Here is a 14,190-nt window from a genome sequence, read left to right as displayed (position 1 = left end):
CATGGGACCATTGCCAGGAAGCTGAGGCAGCAGCACAGGTAGGCTAGTAAAAGCCAAACTCCTTTATAAGGATGAGCTTTCCACATATATTCCTTTCATTTTGGTTTACCTATCACCTAACTGCAGCCTTCCCTGACCTGGTGCCTCCAGATGTTTTGGACTACAACTCCCATCAATCATAAACAACCTGGTCATTCCTTAGCAATAATTAGAGGTGAAGTCCCCAGGTCAGGGAAGGCTGAATTTTAAGATGCTGTCTTCAATTCAATTCTGCCCTATGACTGTATGTATTTATTTATGCATTTTTAGGATCCTTTTAGGGTTGAGCCTTCCCAAAACAGCTTTAATAACAGATCCCAGGATCAGTATCCCTATGTAGACCATTCAGGAGATATTAGTGGGGAGGTGGAGGAGATAATTGGATTTTGCCTGTAGGTCCCACCTCCTGATCCCAGCATCTGGTTGGGGATAATGGGAGTTGTCGTCAAATACATCTGTAGGGCACCTGTTGGGAAAGGGCGATGTCTAGTATCTATGCTTTGTGCAGACGACCCCATCACAGCATAGACATTGGGTGTCAGGGCCAGCAGCCATGATCCCATTTTCCCCTTGCCTTCCTTCCCACCCTCCTAGTGTCCCTCAGAGCAGTCACCTACGCAGGGCAATTCTATCCACTTTAAACAGAGAGAGATTACAAGTACTATCTGGAGCATTTCAAATGCTGGAGTCATTAAGCCTCCTTACTACGCAGATTTTTTTTCTCTCTTCTGTACCTAAAGAAAAATAAACTTTAAAAAAGGCATCCACTTAACTCTATAAAATCGCATACCAAGTAGGAAGACTGTGACGCATTAACATCCAAATCAAGCTACCAGAAGGCAATTATATATTTTTCTTAAAGTATATAAGGATAAATTATATAATCAGAGCACTGAGCAAATCTTGTGAGTCATACTGTGCCATTTAGAAGGTCAGATATTCAGTGTGGTTCTCTTTCTTAAAAAAATTCGCTATGGCAACTGATTTGAAGACATCCTTCCTATCATTAAGAGAGCAGATTTTAGCACCTGATAATAAATACAGATGATATCGGGCACGTCCAAAACATTCTGTTCTCCTTTATCTGCCATCCTGTTAATTATTTTCAATTGTCTGACAAAGATAGTTTATAAGATAGATGCACATTTTGCCAAGTTCACCCATTGCTGCTTCTTTGTTCTACTTTTGTTCTACAAATGTGAGTTCCACTGGCTGGCATGGAGATTTTATTTGACCAATCTAGTACACACATGCATACTGGCTTTGAGGAAGGTTTCACCTAAGGAAGTTCATGGAAGGAAAGTCTCTTGTCCTTTTTCCTTCCCTGCAGTCACCTGCAGCCCCTGAGAAGCCTCTCTGGAGGGACAAAAAAAAAAACGCCTCCTGAACAAGGTGGGGTGAGATATGGTGGGGCTGCTGGGGAACGGGCCCAAAATCATATTTGGATCCTAAGATCAGTTAACTTAGGGCTCATCTACACCAAACAGGATGTTCCACTATGAAAATGGCATGAAAGCGGTATATAAAACGCAGGAGCCATACTACTGCTTTATAGTGGTACTGAAGTGCACTGACAACTGTTGGGGCCCATGACACAACTACACCAAGCAGGATATAACACTATGAAAGTGGTACGAAAGTGGTATATGGTATGTGTCAATGGGCCCCAACAGTTGTCAGTGCACTTCAGTACCACTATAAAGCAGTAGTATGGCTCCTGCGTTTTATATACCGCTTTCATGCCACTTTCATAGTGGAACATCCTGTTTGGTGTACATGAGCTCTTAAAGCTGCAATCCTATGCATGTTTAGATGGGGGGAAAGGCCTACAACTCCCAGCATGCCCCAGCCAGAAGGATTGTAACTTTAAGGAAAGCTTGCCATCCCATGCTTGCTCCCCCACCCTTCAGACTTCCACGCCCATGCCAGGTTGTTCAAGAACCTCCCACCCCCACCCCGCCCTGACCCTCTAGAAAGACTTTCTGGTGGTTACTTGAAGGGGAGGAGATATAGGGAACTTCCCTTCTGTCAACTTCCTTAAAGCTACCATCCTATACTCTCTTACCTGGGAGTAAGTCCCATTGAAGTCAATGGGGCTTGCTTCTACATAGCCATGCATACATCTGCACTGTAAATTAAGTTAAGTTAGAGCCAAAACAGACACTTTTAAAGACATAGCCAGCAGCTACCTTTTTAATTATTTTTACTATACAGTAGATGCAGAGGGCCTGATCCAGATTAGGACCCTAGCATAGGGGTAGGAGGGGGTTAACCTTCCTCCCTGCTATGGGCCTGATCCAAATCAGGTCATCGTCCCCCAGCAGCAATTCCTGTTGCAAAACAGGGATCCATTTGCTTTCTTCCACAATCTGCGTTCTTGCTAGTGTTTGTTCTAAAGCTCCTTTCCTATAATAGGGCTCCTTTTGTCAATAATCATTTTGAAAGTGGAACCAGCCTTTTGAAATATGTGTGTGCGCGTAGGGCTTAGTTTGCTACCTAGCATTAGCGACTGTAAGATTAATATCTTGTAAATCTCCAGAAAGTCGCTTATGCGAGGCTCCCTTCATAAATCTAGGTCAGCTATCTCTTACCCGACTTATGCTTTGCAAGAAGGATCTCACTGAATCCTGCAGAACTGTTTCCTGTTCTCTCCCCACAATTCTTCTGAGGTTAATTGGTTTATAATTGCTTTTTTATGTTCCCTTGCCCATATTGCAAGTCATGTCGCCACTTCTTTAGGCATCAGAAATCTAATCTAATCCTACAATACATCTTGCTTTAATAAGAATAGCATTCTACTGGGCCTTCCAAGAAGAATTGGATAACAAAATGATTTAAATAACAAAATGATTTAGGGTGCAATTCTATGCCTGTTCAGACAGAAAGAACTCCAGCATCCCCCAGCCAACTCTGCTGGCTGGGGAATGCTGGTTATTGTAGGGTGGGTGGGGTTCTGTCTAAACAAGCGTAGGGTTGCATCCTTAACCTGTTAAATGGAGTTATTAGAAATTGACCAATTTGCCAAATGCAGAAGCTAGGTTCTGAACCATATGCAAGAGCGGAATCCAACTAAAGTTACATTTGCACATGTTGCTCAAGCAGTTGTGCATTACACTTCTGCAAGCCGTTGCACAACCATTTGCACAAGCGTAATGCGCCACCACTTGTGTAATGGAAGCATTTGGCAGAGATCTCCTAGTGCTATTTGAGTTTGTAGAATGACACCGGTGGATACTGCCCATAGTAAAGTTAATACTTCTGACTAAAATGAGCCAGCCGGTCCATCTGATTTTTGTGACAGCCTCTGGCCAAGTTTAATATGACCATATCATTTGCAAATAAAAGCACTCTGATCTTTCTGTTTTCTAAGGTGGATGGATGTATACACATATACTTATCACGTATCACAAGAGGAAACACTCTCACGGTTCAATATTTTGAGGTCCAATACCAATTATCCACAATGGATTTTATCTGCTATCAACAACATTGTAGCCCAATGTTACTCAAGGAATATTGCAGTGTTCCATGTCTATGGTCCTCCACAGGATCATAAAAATCGAATGCATTAGAGCATTAACAAGGCCTGCTCCTGTATGGAGCCTAATCGGTGGCTGCTTCCACACTAGGAGCATCATCAGACAGGTGGTTTTTCATGTTTCCCTACTGTCACGATGGCTTCCTGCTGCTATCCCACAATAGCGACGGTCTCTTTACATGGGGAGAGAAGAGGAAGCAGCAACAACCACGTGGCCCATTCAGGGGCTGTTTTTATCATGGCACTTTTCCTGCACACAGCAGGAAATGGCAGCACATTCCTTTTTTTAAAAAAAAAAGGAATTAAAAGGGGTCTGTTTTGTGATGGAAAAACAAGCGGAAGGAGCACAGGAGGTACACGGGAGGCAGACAACATCGTCTAAAGGATGTGCGAACATCCGTAAGTGGGCAGTAGTGAGTGTGCGATAAAACACTCTTCTGATGATGCACTAGGACTATTTAATGCTACTGAGACAGTGCTCTTCCACTATCAGCTGGAAGTGGAATTTAAACGGGGCTCCACAGAGGATTTCATATAACATTGTTTTCCCCACAAAATTTTGCAGGGCCAGTCCACATGGCAGTTGAGGACCACTTTCCAAGTTATTTTAATTTTGAGGAACATAGTTCAGTTCTAGCACACCAACAGATATTTAAAATACAAATATTTTCACCCAGGAGGTTGAGGCAAGAAAGGGGGATTCCCTCCAATCCCCCCACTAAGCAGAGATGCCATGCTCCTTACTTCAACTCCACAGGGAGTGAGGTTCTGCCCTGGTGCTGGCCTGAATCAATGAACATGTTATTACTATGGATTCTTAGAATACTATTGCATTACTTGCGTTATGAACTTGCACTTGGATAGTAAAATGAGTTCTGTTCATGATTTGCTGGCTGGATATATTCCATCACACAAAATATCACATGTAGGTGTTTGTTTATTTTTTCCAATGCTAGAACAAAATAACTAGTAAAACCCCTACTCTTCCAAGAGAATTCTTCTTCTTCTGGTGCTGTGAATTTGGATGGCTCCCGAAAAATGCAATCAATTTTATATGCCACACACAACTAGTAATAGAAATGAATTTTCTAATGGGTAAACAAGAGCAGAACTGAGCCACAGAACTGCTATCAGATCACAACTATAGACTAGGAGCTAGTGTTGCATAGCGGTTAGATTATTGGACTAGGAGTTGCGATACCAGGGAGACCCAGGTTCAAATCCCCATTCAACCATGAAGTTAACAGCTTGATGTTGGCCCAGTCACTGTCCTAATTTTAGGATTGTTGTGACGGTAAAATTGGGGGGTGGAGTTCATATATGCTCCCTTGAGCTCCTATGAAGAACAGTGGGATCTAAATGCAAGAAATGGAAACAATAGTAATTTGGCTTTAGGTCACAATAGCAACTCTGGATGCTGTATTCCAGACAAATATCATTCTAATGAGACACATATAGGATTGTTGAACATTTCATGTTCAACCTACTAAATATTAAGGAAAACAAAGTTTTAAAAAACGCACCATGTAGTTCATTTCTTTAAAAAATGGTTTTGAGTGATAAGCCAGGAAAATCTTCCATAGTGGTGGCTGCTATATTCATAACACATCTGTGGTATCACAAAAGCAATAGCTACCAGTTTGGAGATTCAGGAAAGAGGAGAAAAAGCAACACTCCATATCCAAGAATTGTGTTACAAAGATCAAATAGGGCATCGGGAGATTCATTTCCATTTCTTGTGTCTATAGGAAAGAGACAGCCCAGCCAAATTCAATTTGCTTTATTAAGTTGGAGGAAATAATGGTTCTTTTAAAACTATGCCATGATTCATTATAAAATATTAAGCAATTATATTCCATTTTGCAGAAGGTCATGCATACGAGGAAGAGGCACATGGAATTGTTTCAGGAATTAAATCAGAAATTTCAGACACTAGACAGATTTCGAGATGTACCAAAATCAGGTAGTATGGTAAGTATATTATTATTATTTTTCCATTTTCTTATGTACTTTTAATATCTCATCGTTTGAAAATTATTGAGAAAATCATGATTTTTAATGCAAGACCATCTGAAAATTAGATCATATTTATTATTTTTTACTGAGAAATACCCAAGAAGTAGAAAACCATTAACAAAGTTCGGTTGCTAGAAGGATGAGGCTGAATGCAGAAATCAGTTCAAAACCCTTGCTCAGCTATGAATTTATTGGATAACTTTGGACAAGCCATTATGTCATGGCTTAACCCACTTCCAGGTTTATTACGTGGATAGTTCCATGCACTAGGAACATCTAGACTTGACTACTGCAATGCATTGTATATTCTGTTAGTAATCAAAATACAACCACCAGACTTGAATAGGACTGGTCAGTGGAATATATCTCACCAGGTGAAACAAACTGAAGCTAAAGCCATCATGGCTGCTTTTTATGTAATCTCTTGGGTGATCCAAACTGCAAAAAGGGTTTAATTTTCTTTTGTTTCTTCCTCCCCCGACCCACACCTCATTTTCACAGGAAAACCCAACAGCAGTCAGCAAAGCTCCCTGGGACAGTTTCAAAAACACAGGTGAATACCAACATTATACCACAATAAACGTATTAGATTCAGAGGCAAAAGATGCCTTAGAACTAAGACCAGCAGAATGGGAGAAATGTCTGAACTTGCCTCTAGATGTACAAGAAGGCGATTTTCAAACGGAGGTTTAATGAAAGGTGAAACAAACTGAAGCGAAAGCAGAATATAGAACAATTTTGTTTGCACTGACACTCCAGAGACTTGGGAAGACTGACATGCCCAATTGGAACATTGTGGCGAAGGCGTGTCAGCACCTTTACGTGCCAAACGTCAGTGGCTTCTTTTCGTACGATATATTCCCACTAGCAAAACTAGTGGAGAGCCCAGGTGTACAATTCTTACCATCGTGTCTTGTAAGTACCCGTGGAATGGATTTGTAAGGTAAATCTTTATAGATAAACCTCAAGCAACGGTTCATGTTGTAACAGCTTCATTTGGTTTAGTTTTCAAAAAACTTCACCATGAAGCACAATGTATATATTTATGCAGTTTTTAAAGTTTATAACAGTCTGTTTGGCCATTACTACACTTTTTACTTTATAATATAAAAAAAGCAAAGTTTTGTCGTCATTAAATGAATGTCTGTTGAGCTACATTCTTCATTGCTTTAAATGCAATAAAGTAATAATCTCACTTTTATATGAATAATATATTTCACATCTTTATTATTGCAGTTTTCTCTGGGAGGCTCAGAGTAGCTTTTCCTGCTGCAGCTGTGTATAAAATATTTAAAATGTTGTATGGTGTAAATAAACTTTTGTCTACATATCAGTATTTTCAGTGCATTTTATTTTGGATTTGTTGATCTGAAATTTGCATATTTATAAAGTTTTCTTTAACAACACAAAAGCTGAAAATGTATTCAGGATGTTAATAGCATACTGTTATTACTCCTTTGAGACTAATGATTTCTCAAATGTAATAATAGGTTTGCATAGCTGTTCTATTTTTTCTAATCTATGAAGGCAACATACAATGTAAATTAGACTTGTCAGAGCATTAGTTCTATTATATGTAAATTTTATGCTTTTCCATCTTGCTGCAGAAAGACAATTTTTAGATCAACACTGTGCAAGTTTCAATGCACAGAGCTTGAGAGAAATGCTCCTTTTAGTTTGACCATAATATAATGCAATTCTGGGATACTTTCTTCTTGTTCCTCTATAACAAACAAAGATTTACGGCCTCCTTCAGGACTGAGGTACATAGCATGACTCGCTAGAAGAAAAAATGAATATATTTCATTAAAACTTTCAATGGGTGGATATCAGGCCATTACCTAAGAACATAGCAAATCACCTCTTAACCTCCAACAGACTTAAGATTTTTACCCAATATTTTGTATTATGAATCAGATTTTATAGTATGTAAAGAAAGCAGTACTGAATAAATATATTATCCAAATGGCCTGTGTGGTGCAATGAAAATATGCTGATAAGTGGAAAAGTTGACTCAAATGTAAAATTCTCTGCCCGTTTATGTCACCTAAATGTCTGTCATTCTGAAAATTGTTCTTGTTACTTTTAACGCTTCCTCAGATTGGGAAAGGCCTACTTCTTGAACTCTTCTCAGAGAGTTGCATAGCTATTTGACTTTCCCTCATATTTTTATTTTATTTTAAGAGTCACTGTCCCATATTTTCAGGTCCAGAAGCTGACTCCTGCACTGCCTTAAAAGAACTGTATTTTGAAACTCATGTAGTTAGCCCTGGCATGCTTGTTTTTTAAATAAATAAATAAATAAATAAATAAATAAATAGCATGGGAGGAGCCCAGTCAGAACCAAAGCGTGGGGAGAGGGCCTTTAAGCCTCTGGCTGGGTTCAGACAACACGATAAACACCTTTGGCTTAAAGCCCTTCTCTTTACACCATAGTCCCAATCCAGCTCACACACAAATACACACACATACCACTGGCTCTTTATTATTTTAAAAGCATGCACACTAGGGCTAAACACATAACAAACTTCACATCTAATGTGGTGCTAAGTTCTAAAATGTGATTCCATTTTAGGGCTCGGTTCCTGGACCTGAACCTGTGCAACAGTGTCTTGTTTTTGTTTTTACTGATCTGTCAGCTGCTCTGGGATCATTTCTTGCTAGAGGGCAGTGAGAAAATGCTTGAAATTGTAATAAATAGACTAATTTGGCCCTCAGCACTGAGGTCCCTGAGAGATGAGAATTCTTTTATTATAATTGTCGCTACTCCCAGTGCAAGCCAAATGGAAGTCAGCAGTTGCGTTCCCATTGGGCTTACTGTCTCTGGCATCTTTTAGCAGCACTGAATAATGGCAGAAACAGGAGCATGGGGCAAGTGTCCTACTTGACAGAAGACAGCCTTCTGTTTTGGAGATCTGGGAGAGGACTGTCCTCTATTTGATGGTGCCCTCTATTGAAAGAGGTGTCCCATCCAAGTCTGGGTCGTAGACAAAGAACAATAAGGAGGGAGATCATGGGCCTTGAGGTTCCCATCCACAGGGAGCACCTAGACAGCAGTAGATTAAGAAGGTCACACAGTTCATCTAGTCAGTCTTCTCCATTATGGTGCACTGTATTGTATTTCTAATTAAATTATACCAATTATTTCTAAATTTGCATATATGCATATAAATTAGCAGATGTTATGCAAATTGGTGTCCTCTTTTGTCCTCTGTTTTGGCAACACATTTTCTTCTTTTTGGGTGATGTGTTAGAGGCCACCCTAAGAAACAGACACTCCAGTCCTACCAATTGGCATAGCTGGTGATGGAGCAGAATAGCTTTCACAGCTGAAGCACCACCATACGTACTGCAAGTGCACAGAATAGTCTGTTGAAGATGCCTGTCATTCCTGGTTCACACCTGCACGTTCACCTCTCAGTAACTGCAAGAGCCAGCGATGATTTTACATGTGTGAATGGGCTATGATAGATATAACATCACTGTGCACACAATTTTTTAGTGGAGGCAGCTTACACAATGAGATGCCACTCTTGAAGTATTCAATAATTAAGTATCATGCTCCCGCCATGTTGCTACCCATTTCAGGGCCATAACTTGGGCTACACTGCACCTGTTAGTTACCACCAGAGCACCAGCCTCAACCCTCAGCGTTATGGGTCTTCTTATAACACTATCAATGGAAAAGTTGGATCCTCAAGTCATGGATTGCTGACGCAGTAGTAGCTCATTTGGTAATGTATGTGTGCAATTCAACCTTGAGACTCATCAAGGTTACAACATTTACCTTTTCACTAATCATTTACTGTGCTGGCTTTCCTCTTGCAAAATAATCATAATATATTAATGTACTTATAATAAATTCAATATTTGTAGGGCTTTCTAAAAAGCATGTCAGATTACAAAGCTCTCAATTATTTATTTGCCTGGCTTAAAGTTAAACCAGAAAATGTACTGCCTTCAGGGACACAGCCATGGTTACTAAAAGTGTGTTTCTATTTGTTTGGTGTGGTGTTTTTTTAATGTGGTGCAATGCAAGAAAGAGAGGAGGAGGAGGAGGAGGAGGAGGAGGAGGAAGAGGAAGAGGAAGAGGAAGAGGAAGAAGAAGAAGAAGAAGAAGAAGAAGAAGAAGAAGAAGAAGAAGAAGAAGAAGAAGAGAGCATTTTATGAATAGCTGCGTTATGTACCACCAAATCTAAATTATTTAGTAACGAGGCTGTACTCTGTCTCAGAGTGTGCTAATCTACCTAGGTAGTATGCATGTGTGAAAGCAGACCTCTGTACGCGTACCCCTAGCTGGATAGGAACTCCAGGCACAGTAGCTGGGGCTAGGTGCCCATAGCTCTATCAGTTACTGCTCAATAACACCCATCTGCTATTTGAGAGAGGAAATGGGGATCCAATTTATTTCCCCTCCCAATACTGTCCCCTGCCTTCCTGGGGGTTACTATTGAGTGGTCTACAACTGTGCGTCTGCTGTGGCATTTGTGGAGTGCCTGCCCCTACTGCCCCCCACCCCATCAGGAGATGGGAAGTCCAATTCAGTGATGCCTTTCAGAGGGAGAAATCTGTGGACTGGAGTGTTTATTTACATGTTTTAATATTTTTTTTAATTTATTTTTATTTTAATGAAATAGATTTGAGACAAAAGTTAAAATTAACCATTATTTTTAGACACTGAAAGGCTGAACTGATTTTTATTACTCATTATACAGGATAAAGCCACGTGCTTTCCACACTTATGTAGTCGAGCGGTGTGGCTGTATTTGTGAAAGTTGTACTAAACAAGGAGAACAATGGCCCCTATACAGAATCTGGGGGGCCATAGGATAGTTCGGATTCCATGATCCACGATCTGAGACACCGCTCTGACTTCAGACCCAGATGTCTGAGCTCCCTGCCGCCTCCTCTCCCACCCCCTCACAGCCAGTGCAAACAAAAGCGACCTTGGAGAGGAAGGAAAGGGGGGGATACTGTGGGGAAGGAGGGGAGAGGCCAGAGGAAGCCAGCTGACACCATATCCCCAGCCCCTCCCCAGCCTCCTTCCACCCCACTACCCAAAGCACCAGCTAGATGGGGAGGAAATGAAGTCTATCGAATATGCAGAGTTAGGAGGAGGGAAGACAGCCTCCAGTGCTCCTCCCACTTTGCACTGGATGGCCGTAAGCCACTGAATTCAGAGATTTATGGCCATCCCCATAGGATTGTGCCCTAAGGGAGCAGAGGGGGCCGTTGGAGGTTGTGGATCTCCGTTTCCATGGGGTGGAGGCCTCCCTGGTGCTGTGGCAGAAAGCTCCACTGTCAGCATTATACTGTCGGCAGCACTTTGCAGATAGTGAGGGTGAAAACGGGGGGGGGGGGGTGCTGTTGGGAGTGTCTTTGGTTCAGCAGGGAATTCTAAAGGCCGAATGGGTGTACAAAAGCTGTGGCACTTCTTTTGCAAATCGCCCAGAGAGCTTCGGCTATGGGGTGGGATATAAATGTAATAAAATAAATTAATTAATACAGGGGAGGGGACCGAAAATGAGCCAACCCACCTTCTAACCAGTGGCAGTTTCTCCACCATGGAATATCCCACAACCCTCAGTCCTGATAGCTCTATGCTACCTCCAGTATCAGAGGCAGTAAGCCTATATTCACAAACTGCTGGGGAACATGGGGGGGGGGGGGAAATGCTGTTGCACCTGTGTCCTGCTTATGGATTTCCTGTGGGAAGCTGGCTGGCCACTGTGTGAACAGAGTGCTGGACTAGATGGACCCTCGGTCTGATCCAGCAGGGCTCTTCTTATGTTCTTATGAATGATCTGTTAATGTGACTCCTCTCCACATTTTGTCAGCAAGGTAAAACATCCAAATCTTCTCCATTATCTGCTATGCTTGGATAATGTGAATGTAACCGAGACGCACTAGGTGGAACCATGGGTGCAACAGGAGGTCCCCCCTGTGCATATGGGAAGCTTCCCCACCACCAAAGTGAATGGAGAAGCAGCTCCTTACGGAGCTGTTCTGTTGTGTGCGCTAGAGATATACAGCTTCTTCACACAAGCAATTTATAGCATGCTCGTGACTGGCCACTTACAGATGTTTGCGGGTCATTTGACAACACCGTGTTCCTTCTGCGTGTCTCCCACTCATCTCATGCTCCTTCCACTATTTTTTTTCATTATAAAATAATACTCAGAAAATGTGAGTTTTCTAGGCTATAGCAACATTTGTCGCTATTTCCTGCCATGTGCAGGAGAAGGTTCACTGTAAAATGCCCACTAGAGGGCGCTCTCCTACTATACTGAATGGGCCATGGGGGTTGTTCTTTTCTTCCCCTTTCTTTCTCGGTGTGATTTGGCTCGTCCCTGTTGCAGAAGAGAGGTAGGAAGCAAGAGCGATGGTAAGGAAACGTGATTTCCCCCCATCTGAAAACCTTCAATGTGGGGATCTGTATTTGGCACCTGGTCCACAATGCTTGTTTCCATCCTACAGTGGCACAGCCATTGTCAAAAGGGTTAGTTATTATTGTTTGGGAACCAGGCAATTTTTGGAAACAGTACTATTATTCTTACTTTGGATCAGAGGTGGGCAACTTGGCACCCTCCAGATGTTTTGGCCTACAACTCCCATCAGCCCTAGCCAGCATAGTGAAGGAACATGAGATCTGTAGGCCAAAAACCAACAACAAGTTGGCCACCCCTGCTTTAGAATCTGGAATAACCTCCGTCATCTTGGTGCTCCTATGATAAAAACAGATCTCAGGCTTCCTCTGCTCCATCCACTATTAATTCTTTATAATTAGTTTTATGCAGTGCCTCGTTCTCTGTGTTTCTCATTAAATATATACATTGAGTAATACAACTGAGCCAAAGTTACATATTTTTAAAGTTCCTTTTATTTCAGTGCAAGAGCTGAGTCCCTAAAGTTGCAACCTCAGTCCCATTTATCTGGAAATAAGCCCCACTGAAGTAATGTATAGGATTGTGCTGTAAATCAGTCTGCTGGCATTATATTGTAACTGTGACCACAATAAAGCTAACTGCAGGTGGGTCATTGTGCTAATGTCATGGTTACAATGTCATAATGTAACTGCACCATATTCTTTCAGTTAAAAGTCAACGGCAGCATCTTCTGCTTCTTCATCAGATATTCTCTGCAACAACTGCATTTATCTTTGCGGAGACAATGAGCTTCTCTGGACAAGGCTGTTTAACTCACTGAGTCTGCATCCAGATTGTTCAGCAAATTAAGATCAGATCTCTACACGAAGTGATTTTCTTTTCCTGCCTTTCTGTCCTTTCTGCTACGTGACGTCTAGGTGACACTGTGGTATAGTGGATCAAAGCACAAAAACACAACTACCCTGTGGAGAGTTGCAATTTGTTTCACAACAATAAAAAATACCAGATCTTCCCTGCCACAACCATTCCCCACCCCCACCCCCTGCAAAAGTGCTTGGAAAAGCACAGGAGCAAAACTGGAGGAGGATGGCAATGTCTAAAGCGCCTGTAAACAACCATGAGTGAGGAATGGTGAGCCCACCATGAAAACCTTATCTAGTAAAGCTCATTGGGTTAAATTTATATAGGGAGCTACCTTTTTTGTATATCTTTCCTGGACAATTCAGCATCTCTCGCAGTTTCTCAAGAAGTAAGCATATTTGTGCTCTCGCTCGCTCTCGCTCTCAAAAAGGGAATAATCAGCCCCATAAACTTTGCTGAGAAAGAAATTTGAAGAGAGGCTTTGAAGCAATAGTTCAGTGTTATGATCTAGTATTATTTTATATAGAGTTATGCTCTTCAGAGTGTGACTGTCACTTGAGAAGAAATATTCAATTGCAAGTGGAGAAGGAAGCATGGAACAAAGACACAGACACCAGAGCTTGGGATAAACCAGGGCCTCTTTATTTAAACAACAAGGGAGATTCAGCCCTTCCCAGGATCTGCATGTGAAAGTGTGGGTATCTATATGCCCTTATCTCAGGCCACTTGCCTGCCATTATAGGCGAGCCACTCTCATAAGCCAGGAGTTGGGTAAATCCGCCCCCTCTCTTATACAACACTTTTGAAAGTGCGGGGAGACCACCCCACGTCACCCCCACTCAAAGCTGTAAAACTCTCAAGTAGATGAGGCAGGATGATCTCCAAAGGCATACCATATCCTGACTCAGGAGCCGTAAAACTAGCAAGGAGCAGGACCTCCAGCTATGCCAATCACCCAAAGGTGCCAGAGTGGTCACCGTCCCTTTTCTGCTATAGCCAATTCTCGCATATCTCGCTGTGGCATTACCCCACAATTGATTATATTGTATATGTCTGGAATTAGTATGTCTGGTAAGTAGGGAATGTTAGAACTGAGTGGGTGTGGTTTATGATGTAAGAGGTAGGAGAGGGGAAGAGGAGTATATAAGGAGTGTGTTGGGAGTTTGGGGAGTTGTTTAATTTTTGGTTTTCTTGTGGTTTTTTATTTGTAAAGTAAGAAGAGTTTAGATTCGAGGGACTTAGGATTGGTGTAAAGAGACAGAGGTGGTTGGTGTGTGGAGAGTTTAGATTAGGCAGGATTGGAAGAATTATATTTTTATTTAAAGTTTTTAAATAACAATAAACTTATTA

At 41.6% G+C, this 14,190-nt stretch overlaps 1 protein-coding gene across 7 annotated transcripts in view; it reads left to right on the top strand.

The window, feature by feature from the left end:
- The window catches only part of ADGRB3 (adhesion G protein-coupled receptor B3), a 545,908-nt gene extending 538,866 nt beyond the window's left edge, over positions 1–7,042 (top strand). For all 7 annotated transcript variants that reach the window (XM_063125010.1, XM_063125008.1, XM_063125009.1 and 4 more), the window contains 2 exons: positions 5,444–5,548; positions 6,095–7,042. In XM_063125010.1, coding sequence (XP_062981080.1) covers positions 5,444–5,548; positions 6,095–6,286 — 297 coding nt within the window. In that variant the 3' untranslated portion in view covers positions 6,287–7,042. The remainder of the gene's footprint in view (positions 1–5,443; positions 5,549–6,094) is intronic.
- Positions 7,043–14,190: the final 7,148 nt, after the last annotated feature.

The sequence above is a fragment of the Elgaria multicarinata genome, chromosome 4 (assembly GCF_023053635.1).
Source record: "Elgaria multicarinata webbii isolate HBS135686 ecotype San Diego chromosome 4, rElgMul1.1.pri, whole genome shotgun sequence".
Taxonomy (NCBI): Eukaryota; Metazoa; Chordata; class Lepidosauria; order Squamata; family Anguidae; genus Elgaria; species Elgaria multicarinata.
This window is presented reverse-complemented; position numbering and strand designations above follow the sequence as displayed.